The 20,927-nt window shown below is 32.4% G+C and overlaps 1 protein-coding gene across 5 annotated transcripts in view; it reads left to right on the forward strand.

Annotated features, from left to right (window-relative positions):
* The window catches only part of LOC143232877 (extracellular serine/threonine protein CG31145-like), a 53,338-nt gene that overhangs the window by 9,104 nt on the left and 23,307 nt on the right, over window positions 1–20,927 (forward strand). The window contains exons 2-3 of one of the 5 annotated variants that reach the window (XM_076468874.1): window positions 12,652–12,787; window positions 18,077–18,974. The exons of 1 other annotated variant lie outside the window; for it this stretch is intronic. In XM_076468874.1, the coding sequence (XP_076324989.1) occupies window positions 18,490–18,974 (485 nt within the window). In that variant the 5' untranslated portion in view covers window positions 12,652–12,787; window positions 18,077–18,489. Of the gene's footprint in view, window positions 1–12,651; window positions 12,788–18,047; window positions 18,975–20,927 lie in introns of all 5 variants that reach the window. 3 more of the 5 variants (XM_076468872.1, XM_076468873.1, XM_076468875.1) reach the window with 3 other exon arrangements.

Here is a 20,927-nt window from a genome sequence, read left to right on the forward strand (position 1 = left end):
GGTATATTAGCTCAAACTTAGGGACGTTTTATGAGCCTAAAAATTGTGAAGAAAACAAATATCAAGACACGCTGTACCGTGTCGTACGGTCAAAACAACACTGTGTGATATTAAAAGGATAATTTTAGCAATTTTCCACTTCCTTTAGCCAGAACTGTAATACTCCAATCCACAATTTTTAGTAGCTATTAATAAATACATGAGATATAATATTTCCCATTTAGATTGAATTTCTTCCTATTTTTTCTTAGCACCCAATGCGTAAAAACTTTATTTAATAGAATATCATATTGAAATTTAATTAATTGTTTCTATTTGGCATATTGATATGTCTTTACAACATGCAATTTGATGTCAAATTTGGTCCAAATGTAGGCCAGATGTGCAAAGTTATTCAACAAAAACTGCTCAGGTTTAACCAGATTTTTTGCGCGCACCTACGTGAAAGTAATGTGAACTATCAGTCTATCATTTTTACTACAGCTTCACCTAAGAGTAGAAATAGACAATTTTTAATTGTTTTTTTTTGTCATTCAGATTATAGACAGCTGGCTTAGAGCAGCAAAATTATATGGTGAAAGCAATATAGGTATTGGTTAGACCAAGCAAATGAGATTAGTAGTTTATAACTGTAATGCTTCCAATGAATCAAACAGTAGGACTGTATTTATTATTTATTGCCAAATTTTAAGCGTAAATTTCCTAAATGTGCTCTGCCCACCACAAGTATCAAAACCTGGTTTCTTACGTTGTTAGTCCGCAAACATACCGCTGTGCTACTGGAGAGCAGCTGATCAAGAACACTATGTAACAAAAGTTTTACCTTTTTTTCTTCCTCAACAGAAAGTGTTATTTCTCAGTTGCTTATACCTAAAGTAAATGGAAAAGACCTATTTTTCTCTTCAAACTTTGAAAACATGATGGGAGATTATATTTGGGGGCTGATACGTAAAAGTGATTTACATTACAGTCGCAAATCTCGAAAAACTACTCACTTCTAAGCATTTTTGTATAACTTTAGTATAAATACATGTAAATTTTGATAAATATGTTGTTTTATTCAAACCTTATAGAAATAAAAATGTGCAAATTTGCCCGTTTTTACATAGAAAATAGGTTAATGTCTAAATTTCATTATCCAAGATACAAAAGCAAAGTTTGAAGGGATAATGGTCATTTTCTGTACTTTTACAACATAAGCAATTAAGAAATAACACATACTATCCAGGAACAAAATTTGTGTCACAAACTGTAATGCAGCTATTTTATGTATTCAAAGGTAAGACTTATAATTACGTCAAATAAATACTTTTGAAGGAAGTATAATACGTAAAGTATTAATATATATATAAATATATATATATACACGTGTAATTAATTGGGACCAATCCTTAAATGTTCTTTTGTAGTTTTTTATATTGATGTTAAATACATAGATAAAACCTAGTTTAGGCCTACTACTGATCATATTAAAACACAAAATGTTTCGTGTGTTTTTTTTCTTTGTCGTTGTTCAGCACAAACCTCCACTATGGATTATCTGTGCTGTGACCACAACGAGTATAAAACCCGATTTGTAGCGTTATGAAACTCCAGACTTACCGCAGAACCACTAGACGGCATACAAAATGGTATAAATAATTATGTTTCAGTATTTATCTACATCCGTAACTGTAAAAAGAGTGCATATTACTAATACTAAATCAATAGCACTTTGGCAGTGGTCGTATAAAGCCCACAGGAAGACATGAGTGTGGTGTCTATTACTACAGAGTGTTCGGAAAGTCACTGTGCACTTATATATTTATTAACAGACAAAACTGCACAGTGACTTTCCGAACACCTTGTAGTACTGAAACGTAGAGAAAGGGGCAACAGTGTTAGTTTTCAAATAGTGATTCACATGCATATCAACGCATACGTATTACAGCCTGATGCCTGTTGCACTTCTACACGGGAAGTCACACGTGGCGTAATTTTGCTGCTGGTTCTATACTCGTAATACATTTCAGTGTATAAGTGGAGTCATTTTGATGCTGTATGAAGTAAAGTCGATTTAACTGTCGGATAGAATCGAGCACATTTTCTTTCTACTTTGTCTGTCGAAGGCTTTCGCTTTGCGATCGTAAAAGTTCCTGGCGTCTACGCGTAAGCAATATGTACTCATCACCAGACTTTTTAGACACATATTAAATTCAGTACAAAAATATAAAATTCAGAAACTTATTGTTGTTGTTTTTTTCACATGTGAAAACCATTCATAGTTTGTTTTTTGTTTTTTTTTTGCTTTTACGTATTAGTAAGGTTTGATTGAAAATTATTTCGGAGGCTCATAGGTTATTACAGTCTATGTTGTAAAGTCCGGCCATGCTCTGTCTGACAACTGCGAATCTTGAAAATATTCCTACAGCGTAGTGTCTATTGCAAAAGGTTCCTTCGTGAGATTGTTGTATCAAAAGCATGCTACATCTCTCGGGATACTTTCCATAATATACTCAGTTTACCAGGACGAAAGTATCCCAGCGCCCGTTTCAACAGTTCGATCGGACAGAAATCTATAAGACTTACGTTGAGCGACTTGACCGGTACGTCTTTGTAAAGAACAGTATCCATACGTTTCATTCTCCAGCTGTTTGAGGAATATAACAGCTGAATGGATACGCCGTGCAAGTAATTTACGTAAGCTTTTTGTTTCGTTTTCCAGATAGAGATCTTTCTTGGGTGTGTTGTATATTGTTGTTTGGGGTACGTGGACAGCCTTTGTTACTGACCTCTGTGTTTCTCTTACAAGGCACCACACCTTATTTATCACGGCTGGAGTACGACTTGCTACAGGTCTCTTTCTTGATGGGTTCGCCTATTTTGATCCATATTCCTTTAGCTTTTCAATGTCATTGAGTTTATGAAATATCCCAGTTTTGAAAATATTGAACCCTCAATCTGAGTATATGAATATATTGCATCAGAAATGGCTGCTACAAACCCTTTAAAAAAGCATTCAATTTTCGGTGGCATCAATATCAACTAGTAGTTCTGATATATTCCGCTTTACCACGACTTTACATCAACTTTATGGTTGTCACTTGACTTGTAATTCTTTGATGTACTCATCTTCCTGTTTACAAATGCAATAAACACATTACTATAATACTATAAAACACATTATGTTTTGGTTAAGCACAAAACTACAGAACCCGACTTTTAGCGTTGTTATCCTTCAGGGCTGTCACTGAGCCGTTACAGATCATCATGCATTAAATCCAGAAGTTTGAAAGTGTTTTGGTCCAGCGACTTAAATACTATTGTTTTTGGTAATGAGATAGTATGAGTATGATAATGTTTTCATTATATTTTGTTTTTATTTTGGCACAAAAAGATATTTTACTGACAAAAACTGCTTAACCAAATAATGCATTCTAATGAAGTATTAAAAATGAAAAACTATTGTTTTGTAACAGAATATCATGTTGTTATTTTTCTCTTTGTTTTTGTAAACGTTATTTGTATAGACTGTAGGCAAATTATTTTTTAAGCTATATGACTAAGCTTCTAAACAAAGGAAAAATGATCGATTCAAAATAATATGAATAATGTATGAGATTATAATATTTGTGAACTTAATAATTATTATTTCATCTTAACTTATAATGCTTTTTTATTGTCTTTCAATGCCCATTGATGTATTGTTTAACAAACTGTAAACCATCTTAATTACCTCTAAAATGCTTTACGATAGTGTAGAATTTTTGTTACGTTAACTGTTTCTGAAAAACGTGAGAAGTGAACTTTTGGCAAAGTACTAAAATATCGATGTTAAGAATTATTAAGCTCATTAGCGTATAAAACCTAGCTCTTTTAAATAACGCCAGGTTTGTACCTCAAAATGTTATTTGTCAATCCCAAGTAATCTGATTGAAATTTGTGGTTTGGTAAGGTAGCAGAGCTCAAATTTAAAGCTGAATTTAATTTAATTCCGGAGAAATTAGGGTTATGAGAATATTAAAATACTCTCTTTTTTATATTAAAAAAATCCTCAAAGAAGTCAGCGCCACTGTACTTTATTCTTAGTCAAGCGTTTTCTAAAACTTTATTATTCTTTTACATAGAACTGTTAAAATGTTAATTGTAAAAATAACTTGGTGATCAACTAGACAATAGGCATCCTTTGGGTGATCCTTTGTCTTCAAAAAACCAGTTTTTTTTCTTACTTTACATCCAGAGAATAACAAAAACGAGTACAGGTGGACATTATACATTACTGTCATTAGTTAGTCATTAATCTTTAAAACAGCATTAGTAAGTTAAGTTAAAAACATACAAACAGCATTCCTTTTTAGTTGTACTTTTATTAGACAGTTCATACTAATAGAGAGCCCAGTCTTTGCATCACGAATTTTGTTTTGTAATATTTTCCGTAGATTAATATTATGTGAAAATCAAGGCTATCCTACCTGTTAAGTTCGAAACCACACTCCGACAGCATATAATCATCACGCAGTACAAACTAATTAAGACATGAACAGCATTTCGCCGGCGGATACCGTAAATGACTACAGCAAACAAAATATCAAGTCATAGAAGCAACATGTAAATTTAAGGTAGACTGTTCTGCATATCCATATATTTTTTCAATGTAAGGAATATCGTTAAACGGCGTTAAAATGGTTTTTAAAACAAACTCGAGAAGTTGGAGAACCGTTTGTAAAAAAAACATGTAAGTTTATTGTTTACAGCCTGTAGCTCCAATGGTTCTCAAATATGTTGTAAATATTTTTACAAAACTTTCGAAGATTAATTATATAATAATGACAGTAAATTATAAAATGAGAGATAATGTTATATTATTATATTGTTTTCAAATAACTCAATGCTTTAATTCTCCCATATAGAAAATGCGGTAAAACTCTTATGTATGAATGACATACAGCCCATTATTAAAGCAATATAAAAATCATCTGGATTTTCTTCATAATATGGCATTAAAAATTATATTTAAAGAGCTATCTAGTACAATTGCTCTATCTCCAGCGCATATGCCTATTTTAAGCTTTCCAGAAAGTCTCAAGTCAAAAATCGGCGAATAACCAAAATTTTATTTGCGTTCACCATCATCTTTCTTCAACATGCCTAACACTTTCCTAGTTCTATATTTTTATTAAAATTTGATAGAGCAAAACAGTTTTCGAGAAACTTCCTCACTGGCAAAACGTATAGAATTAGATTTCCAGTCGTAGAATATTACCGTATTGCGAAATAGTCAGAAAAAGTGATATTCCAAGGTTAACTAATGGAGAAGTGGAACCATAATTTTTTTTAGATGTTATTCAATCACCAAGCTTTCGATGGTCAAATTGAGGAAACCAGTAATGTAGGAAATTCATTCTCCGTGTATAGTCAAGACGGTTTAGTCCGCTATGTGATCATCAGCTAGATCAAGTGATATGTCCACTTTTACCTTATCTTGTTTGGCTCTTTTTTTAAATTCAGTAGCCAGACGTACGTAGTTTTTTACTTAGAGACACATTCCTTCCTACTGCTTGTTTGTTTACTTTCTAAAGTACGCTAAGTATGGCTATTTTTATTCTTGGGTTTATGATGTTCCGTGAAACTTCTCATTTTATCCGTTTGTTCCAATAGCCATTGAAATTCTCTGTAAATAGTGCTTCACTCTTCGTACACATGTTTAGGCCTCAATAGAACAATGCTTTTATAAATACTTGTATGCTGTTCATTAAAGAATTTGCAGTTTTAACTAAACATTTTTGTCAATACCTTTCTTGCAATGTTTGTATTTTATATAGAAAACTCTTCTAAATAATTACAATACTGCATTTTTTAAATGCTTTAATTTTAGCGTATGGTAGCATTTATTTACCAATATTTCAAACCCTATAATAAAAACGTAGTATAAAATAACTTTATCCTTAATTTTACTCAGACACTATAAAATTATTTTGAGATGGCTAATAATTATATCAATTTGACTTTAATTTCATTCATTTTATTTTCATATGACATGCTCATATTCTTTGCCCTCTGGTGGCTCAGCAGTAAGGCCGGAGCGCTTATAACGCTAAAGATCGGTTTACGATACTCACATTTGACACAGCAAGGATAGCTCTTTATGCTTAATAATGAACGAACTATCCATTTCATGTGAATCTTCTAACGTAATTTGAGGAAAGTGAAAGTTTATTTATTTTTTTACTATTTGTTTGAATTCTTTTTATTTAGTGTGTTTTAATATTAGATCATTTATACAGTGAGGTTGCCCCCAGTGGCTCAACGGTATATGTCTGTGGACTTACAACGCTAAAAACCGGGTTTTGATGCCCGTGGTGGGCAGAGCACAGATAGCACATTGTATAGCTTTGTGCTTAATTCAAAACAACAACAACAACAGTGAGGTTATTTTTCAGACTCCTATTGTAACATGATTATCGATGTCTATTCGTTTGTATTCGACGGAAGTATAATTTTATGTTGTTAATAATTATCTGCAGGTGTAATGTTCGTATTTTCTCACAGAAAACCACATCGGATTATCTGCTGTATCCACCGAAGAAATCGAACCTCTGATTTTAGCGTTGTAAATCCAAGACTTATAACTGTTGTCATTGGTGGACTGCTGCAAGTGTGATACTTATTTTGTTGTTAATTACTTTAATATGGTAGTTAAAGCTAGGTTTTGCGTATATTTATCTAACTGCTTGAGTTATATCTTTGCGAAAGGTTCGCATTAAATTCATTTTCTTACCTACCTCCTTATCTGCGTCTCCAATCTTAATTATCAACGTTAATCCTAAATAGCAATTAAAAGAAACCTGCTTTGGACACATTTATTTACAGAACATGTCATATATGTGTGTGTGTTGAATATCGTATATTTTTATGTATTTAAATAATTTATATCTTCCCTTCAATATATATTATATGAAATATAAGAATGAGTATTTTTCCTCATTTATAGTCTATATCTTTACATAGAATGCGCAGTAAGATAGTCGCTTTCGGTTAGCTTTAGGCCCACTAGTAAATAACACATGGTCAGCTGTGTACTTAGTGGTTACTGTATATATACATACTTTGTTATTATTTAGTCTCACAAGTTTTACAAGAGAAGAACGTTACTGGCAACTGCTCTCAGACAAATAAAACGTTTCAGTTTACTCTCGTCGACTTCTTTAAAACAAATATTTACTCAACCTCGTTGGAGCCAAAAGATCCAGTTGTCAAATATTCTGACCCATCTGGTTATGCTTCCAGATGTTATAGAAAGTGTATTCCAGCGGATGTAGCTCTTAAAAGCATACAGTTCACTTGAAGTTCCATGCACTATACAATGGATTTTAAAATAGATATACAGATACTGGCTATATGAATAGCTAACAACTTATACGTTAAAAAGATATTAAGAGTCACAAATAATACTGTTTGTAGCAAGTGTTTGATTAAAAATAAGTTTCATAAACATAATTTAAATTTGGGATAAACCTGAAGACAAATAATCACCGAATACAGCTACACTGTAAAAAATGGGAAAAAAGGTTCACTTGAAGTATTAAGCTTCAAATACATATAAAGTAAGAAATCCGATTTTATGATAGTGTTGACAACAGTAAAATCACTCATAAGCGATTTTGCGGAGTATTGTAGTCTTGTTTCGTAAATAATGAGTATGAACTTCTCAGTGGATATATATCTTAGTCTAATTTTCAGAAATTCATCTTTCATTTTTGTACTTTTAATTGAGCTAAGAAATTGTAAAGGCCAGGGGAAAGATTGTGAGCATAAATTATAGCCTTCGTTTCTACATCACAAATTTTCATTCTTCAAACATGTTTTTTTAACAATATTGTGTAGACAGTTCTCCGGTATACACGAAATAACATAAGATATATCTTTGACAGTGTTATCACGCTCAAACAGTTCCAGTCCTTTTAAGGATCAAAGTAACTGCAAAATCTGAAATATACATTGCGTGAACAAAAACTGGCCTTCCTTAAAAATATTGTTAATTTGTTATATATTTTATTAAATAACAGAGTAATATGTATGCTTTTAGAACGCACCGGGCGAGATTTATTCAAATAGGATTTCAAATCCTAATTTTTAATACTGGCTTTTGTAAGTACCTGAACCTTTTATGATTTATTTAAATTTTTTTTTATAAAAAGTATTGTGCATCTGCTCTAGTTTCTCAGATCTTCATATTACAATTAGCCTAAAAATGACCAAACACGTTTCTCTGCAGTTGTGGAGTCGTTAAAATGTATCTTAGAAGTAAGAGAATTGATATTATGGAATGGTCAGGTCAATCACCTGATATCAATACGATTTAAAATTTATTGGTTGAGTTAAACTGATTAACGAAATCTTGCAAGCCAAACACGGAAGATGAATTTTTTGAAGCACTCATAGAACGATCCAAACAGTCTATTTTTGTCAGTGTAGTTAATTCTATCTAGTTCTCAATACCTATTTTACACCAAGTAACAGTTATGGGTATGTTATAGTTTACATACTTACTGTCGACATTGGCTGTTGACTCCTATGATTCTCTAATAGAAGATTGTTGTTTGTTGTTGTTTTGAATTAAGCATAAAGCTACACAATGGGCTATCTATGCTCTACCCATCACGGGTATCGAAACCCGGTTTTTAGCGTTGTAAGTCCGCAGACATACCGCCGAGCCACTGGGGTGCTCTAATAGAAGAACACAAGTTATCCTGAGCTTAACTCCACTGTTATTTGGATCTATCTATTCATCCTTTAGAAATGAAAATATGCAGAAGAACATAAGTGTTACATTATGAAAGCGTGCATAGAGTATTCACGTTTAACTACATAAGGCGCAGAGAGTTAATTCACATAAGTCGTTTTTCCAGTCTACGGACTGAGCCATGCTCACCTTGACACCCCGCCCTCTATAAGTTACTAAGAAAGAAATAGCATTGTGTTATTTCTTTCAGAAGAGGTAGACGGCACGCCTTAATGTGTGGGTGTAATATGCTGTATTCACTAAAACTTAACCTCACAACACAACATGTGTGCAAAAAAAAAGTTCATGAATTCATAATAAGTAAAATCAAAGAAAAAAATCATTATTTACAAAGCAATATAAAATTCATTCAAATTTAAAATCAAGTAAGTTACGATAAATCTAAATAAAAACTAAGATCAGTGTAAAAGAAGGAAATCTCTTAATAATGCTTTAATTAAAGCACGTGACATTTTATTTTGCGTGTTATTTGAGCTTATTACAGTAAATGGCCAAAGCATGGGCAATCGTGTATCACCAGTTCTAGACAATATTTTTATGACACAAGTTGAATCACAAGCAATTAACACAGCATTACATCCACCATTATATTGGTACAGATATGTAGACGACACGATTGCGAATTCACATCTACAAACAGACACTTAATTTTTTTAACCACATTAACTCTATACATCCCAACATTAACTTCACATGTGAACAAGAAGAAAGCAATCAAATATCATTTCTTAACCTCAAAATTACAAGAACCGATACACAATTCAAAACAGAAATCCGCCATAAATCACTCATACTGGACTATACATTCCTTGGAACTCAGCACATGAAACAAAACAAAAACTCAACATACTAAGAAACCAAATAAGCACATTCATAAAACTATGCTCACCAGATAAAATTAACGATGGATTAGACAAAATAAAACAATACTTCATCAACATCAATAAGTTTCCTTCACAAACCGTTGAAACGATTATATGCACACACCTAGACAGAAAGCAAAATCAACTAACAAAAGTAAATATACCCCACTATTTAAAAAAATCCCGAAACCGTATACGGCTGCATACCATATACACTGCTGACCAAAATCTTAAGGCCAATGAACATAAAGAAAAGATATGCATTTTGCGTTGTTAGACTCAACCGCTTATTTGAGAAGAGCTTCGAAAGATAAAAATAAGAAAAGGGAAAATAAAAAACCTTTTTAGTATTTAATATGGAAAATGTGAACATTATGAAATTAACCTAAATACTAGGTGGTCAAAACTTTAAGACTATACTGAAACGAAGCGTTAATCGGTAAACACGTAACGAAATCTAGTCATTTGTGTTCAAGCATTAGCGTTGTCAACATCTACCACTAACATCTCTATGCAAAAGCAAGGTCTCTCTCAATATGCCATCGCTGGTGAGATTTGGCGTAGTAAAACTGCTGTTGCAAATTTCTTAAAAACCCTGAGGGATAGGGAACGAGAATTTAAAGAAGTTGGCCCAAGAAAATTTTGCCGGCGTTGAGCAGGAGGATTTGACGGGTAGTCCGGCAAGACACTAGCTGATCGTCGAAAAAGATTAAGGCCCTTACGGACGCAGAATGCAGCTCAAGAACAATAAGACAGCATCTACTAGAGAAAGTCTTTAAAAATCGTAAACGTCTTCAAAGGCTACGCCTCCTTCCACAACACGAAACAGCTCGGTTAAACTTTGCTGAGAAGCACCAAACATGGGACGTAGAAAAGTGGACGAAGGTTTTGTTCTCTGATAAGAAACAAATTAACCTGAATGGTTCAGATGGCTTCCAACGTTACTGGTACGATAAGGATAACTCAAAGGTGACATTTTCTACATGACACAGTGGACGAGATTCCATCATGATCTGGGGTGCTTTTTCCTTCCATGGAACAATGGAGGTTCAGGTTATATATGGGCGTCAAACAGCAGCTGGCTATATTGGCATGTTGGAGAGAGCATCCTTATTGACTGAAGGGCCTCGCTTGTGTGGAAATGATTGGATCTTCCAGAAGGACAACGTTGCAATCCACAATGCCCACAGAATAAAGGACTTTTTCATGGCGAATAACGTGATTCTTTTGGATCATCCAGCGTGTTCGCCCGAACTGAACCCCATTGAAAATGTTTTGGGGTGGGTGGCAAGCGAAGTCTATAGAAATGGACGTCAGTTCCAAACAGTGCATGATCTTCGTGAAGCCATCTTCACCACTTGGAAAAACATTCCAGCCAGCCTTCTGCAAATGCTTATATCGACCATGCCAAAGTGAATGTTTGAAGTTATTCGCAACGACGTCTATGCAACTCACTACTGAGACCTCTTGTTGGGCATTTCCTATCCTGTTTAGGACTTCTTTTGGTATGGTGTTAAACTTTTGTCCAGCTAGTATTTTGGCTAATTTCATAGTGTTCACATTTAGCCTATTAAATGCTAAAAAAGTTTTTTATTTTTATGTTACATTTTCTTATTTTCATTTTTCGAAGCTCTACTCAAATAAGTGGTTGAGTCTAACAACGCAAAATGCATGATTGTTTCTTTATCTTCATTGGCCTTAAGATTTTGGCCAGCAGTGTATTTCTGACATCAGCAGAAAAATAACAAACTTTTGGCAGAAGCTAGTAAAAAATATGACACTCCAGTTAACAAAAATTTATTGAAAAACCAGGCACAAAACTAACGTCTATGCTATGTAAAAACTACACTGACAAACACAACACCAACATTATTTATAAAATACAATGTGATAACTGCCACGACTTCTATACTGGAGAAACAAGTAGAAAAATGGAAGTCAGATTCAAAGAACATAAAAAGTCACCTTCACACGTTTTTGAACACTCCAAGTTAAATAAACACAACACAACCATAGAAAACACCCAAATACTAAATAAAGAAACAAACATAAACAAACGCAAAATTAAAGAAGCCTTACTTATACAACAACTCAAGTTCAAAATATACCAATACAAAGGAACACCTTTATACCTATATTAATAAATATATCCAACATTTAAGCACGCCCTCTATATTCCTACATTCAATTTCACAAAGAAAGAAAGGCGGTTGGGTAATTTAAAAACAAACAAACAAACTGTAATAAATTTCTCGTAAAACTATACGAGTGTTTCCCGCTCTTGTCGTCCCTAATGTAGCAGTGTAAGACTAGAGGGAAGGTAGCTAGTCATCACCACCTAAGCCACCTCTTGGTCTACTCTTTTTCCAACGAATAGTGAGATTGACCGTCATATTATAACGATCCTACGGCTTAAATGGCGAGAACATTTGGTGCGACGGGGATTCGAACTCGCGACCCTCGGATTACGAGTTCGTGAAGGAAAGACACGCGTATAATGATAGCAGAACACTGGTCTTGGCAAAGAGTAGTTGTGAATTGTCATAGCTAGATTAGTAACGTTTACTTATACTGATTTAAAATTCGTAGTAGGTGAACTAAGTGGAATGTGACAAAAAATGTTTATAGCCCACTGTACGTTTTACCACAAATATTAAGTTTATCGGCTTTAGCCTAAAGTTAAGCCCTCATACTTGCCACTGAGCCATTAAAGGGGCAATCTTAAGAAACGTAAAGTTCGTTAATTATTATACATCAAGTATACTTCTGATAAGCAATTAGTATTAGGCCAATTATATTACACGACATTCATCATTCAGTATTTTGAAGTATCTTATCCAGAAAAAGATAATATAATAGTATTTCAAATGCACTGTAATGTAAAAGGTTTAATATTATGGATTTCTTAATCATAATTATACTTGACTGGCTTGAAAAATGCACTTACACCATAACAGTTGGTGTGCTGATAAATAGCTTATATAAATAGTGTTCCTACCCTTACAGTGTCTGTTGTATCCCAGCCGGTCTGGCTATTCCTACCTTGAACGACACATCATCGACCTTGGATATGGCGGACACAATGCTGTTGAAATACTGTTGTACGCTTCTTGGAAAACCGCAAAGTGACAGAATAAATAATGTAATATTAAAAGTATAATACGTTTTATTATAAATTTAATTAATTATAATTATGTTTCGCCAGACATCACACTCTTATATTGGTAAGGTATTTTATGCACATTAATCAGAAGAAACGTGAGAGAGAGTATAAAATTAACACGCAGAAAAATCAATAATTTAAATATTTGAAATTTTAGGTAATGAATGTTTGAAAAATGAAAGTTAGAATTGTTAGCGATTTGATTTTTTTTAAACTCTTATAGAAGTTGTGACTTTTTGGTTTGTGTAACCACATCAAACGTAAAATATAAATATCCTTTTTAAATTCTTTGTTTTAAGGTTGACAACTATTATGTTATACTTGATTGATCATAATTAAACTTATTTTGTTACAAATAAAAACTCAATAGTGGCTCAGTCTGTAGGCTTATAACACTAGAAATCGGATGTTAATACCTGTGGTAAATGGAGCACAAATTGTCTAATAAGTAACTTTGTGCTTAACAGCAAAAAAATGCAAATATAAATTTATGTGTTGACAACAAACTGGTTGTAGGTGTTTAGTTAAATATATTATTTCTGTGAGTTATGTTTCTTTGGGACAGTTAAAATATATTATTTGATGAGTAATATAGGTTTAGGCTTAAAACTGACAAATTTTAACAAAAAACTAGAATTATTTATAAATTTGTATGGAATGACAAAAAAATAGAACAAACATGGAAACTCTATACAATGAAAACAGCTTTGAGATACAAAATATATTTATAATAAGTCGTCGAACATATAAAAATAAACAAATTAATGAAACACATTTATTTTCCATATTTATAAAAGTATTTGTACAATACAGAAAATTTATATATGCGGATACAGCTGAAAGAATAAGATTTTCTATAAAAAATACACTTTTTTATTATGATGTCACATTTTTACCCAAGCTACGTTATTTAATATAGAAGAGTATCAATCAATTACTGCAAAAGAGGTAAAAATAAATAAAAGAAAAACGTATGAGCTAATCTAATAACAAAGATATGGAGTAATCAAAAATCAATACAAAAATGTTATACAGGGTGTTCGGAAAGTCGCTGTGCAGTTTTGTAATCATATTTTATTCAGTCTATTTCAAGCCAACAACAGATAGCGGTGTTTAGAAACAAAATAAGAAGGATCCAGGCCTGTATTGATACAAACGGGGGTCACTTTCAACATTGTTTATAATTGTCATTCATATTTATCTCCTGTATTCTATATTGAAACATGTCTATTAATAAATATATAAGTGCAAAGTGACTTTCCGAACACCCTGCATAAGAATATAGTTCTTATACATATATATTCTGAATAAACAAAAATATATTTATTTTGTATATTTCAATAAAGAATAAATCTAAGTATTCCACAAAGTCATGGAAAATTAATAAAGATGAAGTTGGTTATTTTATCTTTTCAGAAAGTTTCTAAATTTTTGGTTGAAACGATTGAAAATTGTTTAGCTTTTGTAGTAAGGTCATAAGTATATTGGGGTAGAATTAAGTTGTCGTGTGGTATATTTATGAAACACAATGCCACTTTAAGTATAAAAAGTAATGTTTCAAATATAAAATAACTGTTTTAAAATATAAATTTATTTGAATAATCTTCTAACGTAATGACTTTATTTTGAAATATTTAAATAAAAAACAAAATAGTATATAAAACAACATTAGATAAGGGTTTGTTTGTTTTTGAATTTTGCACAAAGCTACTCGAGGGCTATCTGTGCTAGCCGTCCCTAATTTAGCAGTGTAAGACTAGAGGGAAGGCAGCTAGTCATCACCACCCACCGCCAATTCTTCGGCTACTCTTTTACCAACGAATAGTGGGATTGACCGTCACATTATAACGCCCCCACGGCTGAAAGGGCGAGCATGTTTGGTGCGACCGGGATTCGAATCCGCGACCCTCAGATTACGAGTCAAACGCCTTAACCTACCTGGCCATGCCGGGCTTAAATAAGGGAAAATTAAAACATAATGTGCAAAATATGCAGAGAATTAGTTTTTATTGTATTATTTTAATGTCTTTTAGCAAATTGGTTGAAGGATTTTGTTTGCTTTTCTTTTTAGTCTTTTTTAAACTAAAGAATTTTAAGAAAAAAGACATCATTTCATTAGAACTATCATATTTATATAAGTTTCATTATTCACCGCTTTGCTAACAGTCAAGTTGCCTGATCAGGCTATTGTAAAGACACCTACATTTTAGAATCGTTAACTTAACAGCTTTACAAAACCCATCACCATAAAATACCAAATCAAACCTTTTTACAAAATTGCCTCTGCACACAATCGTTTTGTTTTGCATATCTGCATTTCAGAAATATTATGAATAAAAATTAAAGTACAACACAAAACCCTGTACGTAAGAAAATCAAAGAAAAAATACATAAAAGATAAAATAAGACGCACTTATGATTCATTTTGTGGAATAATAATTTCTAGTGTTTTAAATTTAAAAAATATCAGAATTGAAGTAATTGTAACAAAAAATTAACTTTTTTGTGAATGGATATATAGACCAGAAATATCCAATTCTGTCTATATTTATAGTAAACGAATCACAAACACTTTGAATTATACGTATATATATTATAGGCCGTTGATAATCGGTGCATGAATGTTTAATGACTCTATACTAACAACATACCCTAAGGTTTTAGCCCATGGTTATTCTACTTTTAAATGTTTTTTCTCCGAAATATTTTAAGCCATTATCTAGAAACTAGTTTTCTACAGTCTGTAAAAGTAGTTTTCAACTATTGTTTAAGCAGCTTCATAGTGTAAACAAGGAGACTGTTGCCTGGCCTTCCTCTTCTCATCTTTCAATTGTTGCACATAAAGAAACGTGTGCTATATTGGTAACTGTGCCACGTTTTAAATATGCATATTTGATAGGTTAGACATTAGACTTTAGCTGAATGATTCCAACGTATCAGGAAACTTTGCTTTATATTGTCCTTTAAACTACAATGAAAACGAGTCAACTGATTAATCTGCTTTATTGGAAAACCTGCAGCGAGTTTGTTCACCTGCTATTATCTAGCTGCAGTTGCTCACAAAAATCTATAACATTTTTTGTAAATACAGGATTTACGTTGCACGCACTCCTGCAAAATGTGTAATATTTATTTATAAGTATTTCATTTAGAAATACGTATTATGTGTGACTTCTAATAGCATTGTTATAGATTTAGTAAACGTAAACATTAAGACATACTAACTATTAGTAAAGTAGAAGCTTGTCTTTGATCCTTAATATATATTAAAACCCGTAGGCTCAACGTAACTGTATGATGAGGGTGGTTTACGTTGTTTTCTATGTCAGTTTGACAACATTAAAACATTTTTAAAAGTTGATTAGCAGTCTCTTCATTTAATTTGTTTTAAGTTATATTTTCAATTAGAACTTCTAAGTTTATTAATGATACATTTACGATACACATATTGTATACACCTTTAACAACGACTGAGTAACTTATATGGAAACAGTTAATGAATGTCATAAATTTTGGTTTCTTTCTTTTGAATTTCTCACAAAGTCACATGAGGGCTATCTGTGTTAGCTGTCACTCACTTAGCAGTGTAAGGAAGGCAGCTAGTCATCACCACTCACGAACAACTATTAAGCTACTTTCTTCCCAACGAATAGAGGGATTAAACGTCATATTTTAACCCCTCTACGGCTGATAGGGCGAGCATGTTTGGTATGACGGGGATTCGAACCCGCAATCCTTGGATTATGAGTCGAGTGACTTAATCACCTGGATGGACTGATTGAGTACTGTCTTTTATGCAAGCTCTTTAATACGTAGCTCAGACAACGTATTGTACACACCACGTTGCCAAAGATACACCTTGCAAGTGAAAATTGATACATGACGTGAAAGAGATGCGTTGTAAGAATCCTGTCTTCATATTTAAAATAACTACGTAAATGAATCATCGGTTTAAAGATAATTCTAAGCTTACTAAGTGGGTAAATTTTATTACTCAGAATAGATTTCATATTTTTCCTTAATTACATAGAATGAATGGTAAAACACAATAAACTATTACTTTGTTTTCAATTTATTTACCAATTTCTGTACAAAGTTACTAAATTGAAAAATCAAAGAAGTAGGTAGTGCCATAAATTCCTTTTGTGGTCATAGTTAAATGCCTAAAAACGTTTTAATTATGATTAATTAACTTAGAAAATAGCAAAGAAATTAAATTCATCTTTGAAGATTTTAACAAGTAGCTGTTACAGAAAATTATCTGTAATAACAAGAAGCAATTGTTCGAACCATTTCAACATTAAATGATAAATAAATAACATTTACATTTAGACTACTGAGTCTTGCATTCTGTTATTGTTTACGTTTACGGAAGGTGTTATTGTAATTGTTTACACCTTTGAAAGTGTATTGAATTTTTTTAACTTTGCCCCATTTTCATTGTGTGTAAATGACTCAGAACTTTTTAAGTTTAATTTTCCTTGAGAAATGTATATGCTGTATTGTACCGATTTCCTTTAAGTGTGTTAAAATTACAGTAAACACGTGACTTTCTTTTATATATAGCTCGTTTCTACAAATATTTCAGAAACGTGCGGTTATGTTGGCTTAAAATAATTAGACTCTTGTTTTAATTAGTTCGTTTCTTGGTTATTAATACACTAAAATTATGTACGAGGATATTAAATATATATTATAATAAACTTCGAATGAATCTTACATAAAAATCTACAAATATATGATTCCTGATTTTTTATAAATTCAATGTAATAAAAACAATTAAATTGTAGTTAGTAAATTTTAGACTTCATATATAAATTTTCAAAGCTATTATTTAAACAAACATTAACATAATATGTTTGCCTCATTTGTAAACGATTTTCTCTTGCATCAATATCAATAACTTTACACAATGTGCATATTATGTCCAAATCATAGTTTGTGTTTTTAAGTACTTCTTCTATGTTTTATGTATTTTAACACAGACAAAATGATGCAAATAAAAATGTAATAATTATAAACTTTATGTTGTTCTATTGTTAAAAGTAGATGATATTAAAACCCATCTGTAAATATTGTTTTGGAAGTTCCAAAAAGCTTTATTAATAGTAACAAACTATGCTGCTAGCAATTACCCTAATTTAAAACAACTATGTGTAACTGCTATGCCAAATAGGAAAAAAACAATTTTTCCAATATTGGTATCTTCCAATAGATCTTAGTTTTCTGTCATATATAGCCTATTGGCATTGTGTTATTTATAACAAGTTGGTGAGACTATCGACAGGAAGAGTACAAGCTAGGAACTACTTGGTCTTCAGAGCCAGAGATGTTGAATTTTCATCACAGCGCTTTGAAGATGCGTAAGCAGCTGACTGCAAGATAAAGCTCAACGAATAGTTTTGATGCAGCCGGTGATGTCAACGTGAGGTGAACATTTGTTGCTATGGTAACCAGTACGCGGGAATAAGTTACCTTTTGGTTTACCAAGACCTGATACTCGATGTCGCTGAAGTTCTATCCACACAATGGTTCCTTCTCCACGTAAACTGATCGTTACTTTGTGCTCAGCTTCAAACAGAAACCAGCGATAGACGGCGATTTAACTAACTTATATTTAAATAATGAAAAAACACCTTCGTGTTAGCTCGAATTAATTAAATAATTGGATTGTTTATGAAATGAAGTTAAAGCAACGTCTAATAGGAGGAATTGTTCTAGTTTGTGTTGTAACGCTAGTGGTATTAATGGAAACTAATCTGCGGGAAAACAGGCTACATTTTAATATAGCTGTTAACTCTGAAAATGTTATTTATTCACGTGAACTTAATAGTGATACTCATGTAACCCATCATAGACGATTTCTAAAGAGGAATAGAGATAACAAGGTTTCAAGAAAGACCATATACGCTACCGGCAGTCGAAGTCTACCCTCAGATACCGTAGGAAGTAGAGAGACACAAGTATATCCTTCTGAAACTCTGAACACGCCGACGGAGAATACTGAACAAGAAGAATCTACGTCAAGTAATACCGAAGTAGAAGATTTTTCAGATTTGTTAATCCTAGTGGCCGGTACTCCTCCAAGAAAAGGCTGGATCAGAAGGCAGTGGTACCAAAACACGTTCAACCCTACTTTGGCAGACTTGTTAGGAATCACTTCCAAGTAAGTCACACACATTGGCTCTTTAATGTATACATTTATTTTTTATTATGATCCTCTTTATAATAATAATGTGTCGAAATAACAAACCAATTTTTTTATTTTCCTAATACTTTTATAAGTAATGTCACTTTCGGTTTCAACTGAAGCAATTACATAATTTTTAAATTGAAAAAAAATATGTAAATAGATTACTAACATTTATAAATTAAATAAAATAATTATTGTTGTTGTTTTTTAATCAAATAACGAAACACCATAGAAGGGAAAACAAAACACCAGGAATAAATTTGTTACATATGATATTTTTGTATGTTAGTTATTAATTGTATTGTTTTTGACTAATTTTATAGACAAATCTTAATATTTAATTTTCCAAACTCGAACAATACGTTATGCGACACACTGACTCAAGGGAAAAGTTAAAGGTACTAATACTTAGTTAGGAATACATACAGTCCATTATGTTGAACTGCATTTCAGGCGAAGAGTAACCAGTCAACAGTATCCCCCACCGAAAGACTATTCAGTGGGATTGACTGTTATATAACGCAATGACATCTTAAAGTGTATCTCAGAATAGCTGGTATGGGTATTAACACTTTTACTAATAAAGTAGGTGATTTAAGACGGTCGAAACGTTGCTCTCTGTTTCATTAATAAATGTGTTAATACAATACCAGCCATTCTGAGATACATTTTTACTTCAAGTTGGTTTCTCATAATCAAGAATGACAGTTGAAAGATCACTTCGGCATGTTTGCCTCCATCTTTTTACTTCTTATCCAAAAACCGATAAACTAATCCCTGGGTCATTCCCAGTACTTTAACAGCAACAACGAAACTTTTTTGTATATCTATAGTTTAGTTATGTAACAATCATTTCCATGTCTGTTATAGTGTACATTTGCAGTAAAGGATGTGGAATAGTTAGATCGTTTTTGAATACATTTGTAACGTTATACAATAATATCATATCATAAATGTATGTGTGTGTTTATAATAGAGATACTGTATGAATGTAATTTGAGAACACGTTTTAACTTTATACAACATTACTATACATGCAATGTGGTAGATTATTAATGTAAAGCCCGGCATGGCCAGATGGTAAAGGCATTCTACTCGTAATCCGAGGATAGCGCGTTAGAATCCCCGTCACACCAAATATGCTCGCCCTTTCAGTCAATCCCACTATTCGTTGGTAAACGATTAACCCAAGAGTTGGCGGTGAGTGGTGATTACTAGTTGCCTTCCCTCTAGTCTTACACTGTTAGATTAGGGACGGTTAGCGTAAATAGCTCTGGTTTAGCTTTGCACGAAATCAAAAACAAACAAACAATTAACGTAAAGATAAAACTCAAATACCATGTTTGAAATGTAAAGGTATAATAATTGTTATGTAGTTATTTATCAAAAGTACGCTTGAAATATTATAGAACAATGATACTTAGAAAATGTTGTTTAGCAATGACTTGTAACGAAAAGCAATTTACACACCTTATTTTCTAAGGTATGTTTAAAATGTTATAGATGTTGTAATGTGAATTTTTAACATAAACTAGTGTTATACAAGATTGAAGGCGTTATATCAAAATGATTTTAAATATGTAAAGGAGCAAGTTAGGTAACTACAACCAAAGCCGAAAAAGATTCGCAGAGGAACGTGGGGTATCAGAACTACATTTTGACACTGGCGTCTGTAGGTGGTGTAATACGATTGAAAATTGATCGCTTTTGAAAAGAGTACATAACGGGCATGACCATCAGGAAAATTTAGTGCGCTTTCAACATGACAGTCTGATGACGGAAACATAAATTATGGAAATCAACCCGCAGCACTATTGTCAAGATCAAGGTGGTCAGAAAAAGTATGACTGGACATTACGACATGAATTTTGATGACATGAATATGCTCTAAAATCGTTTTAATATAACAAATTCAATTGACAGTGA

Source organism: Tachypleus tridentatus, chromosome 11 (genome assembly GCF_004210375.1).
Source record: "Tachypleus tridentatus isolate NWPU-2018 chromosome 11, ASM421037v1, whole genome shotgun sequence".
In the NCBI taxonomy this organism is placed as follows: Eukaryota; Metazoa; Arthropoda; class Merostomata; order Xiphosura; family Limulidae; genus Tachypleus; species Tachypleus tridentatus.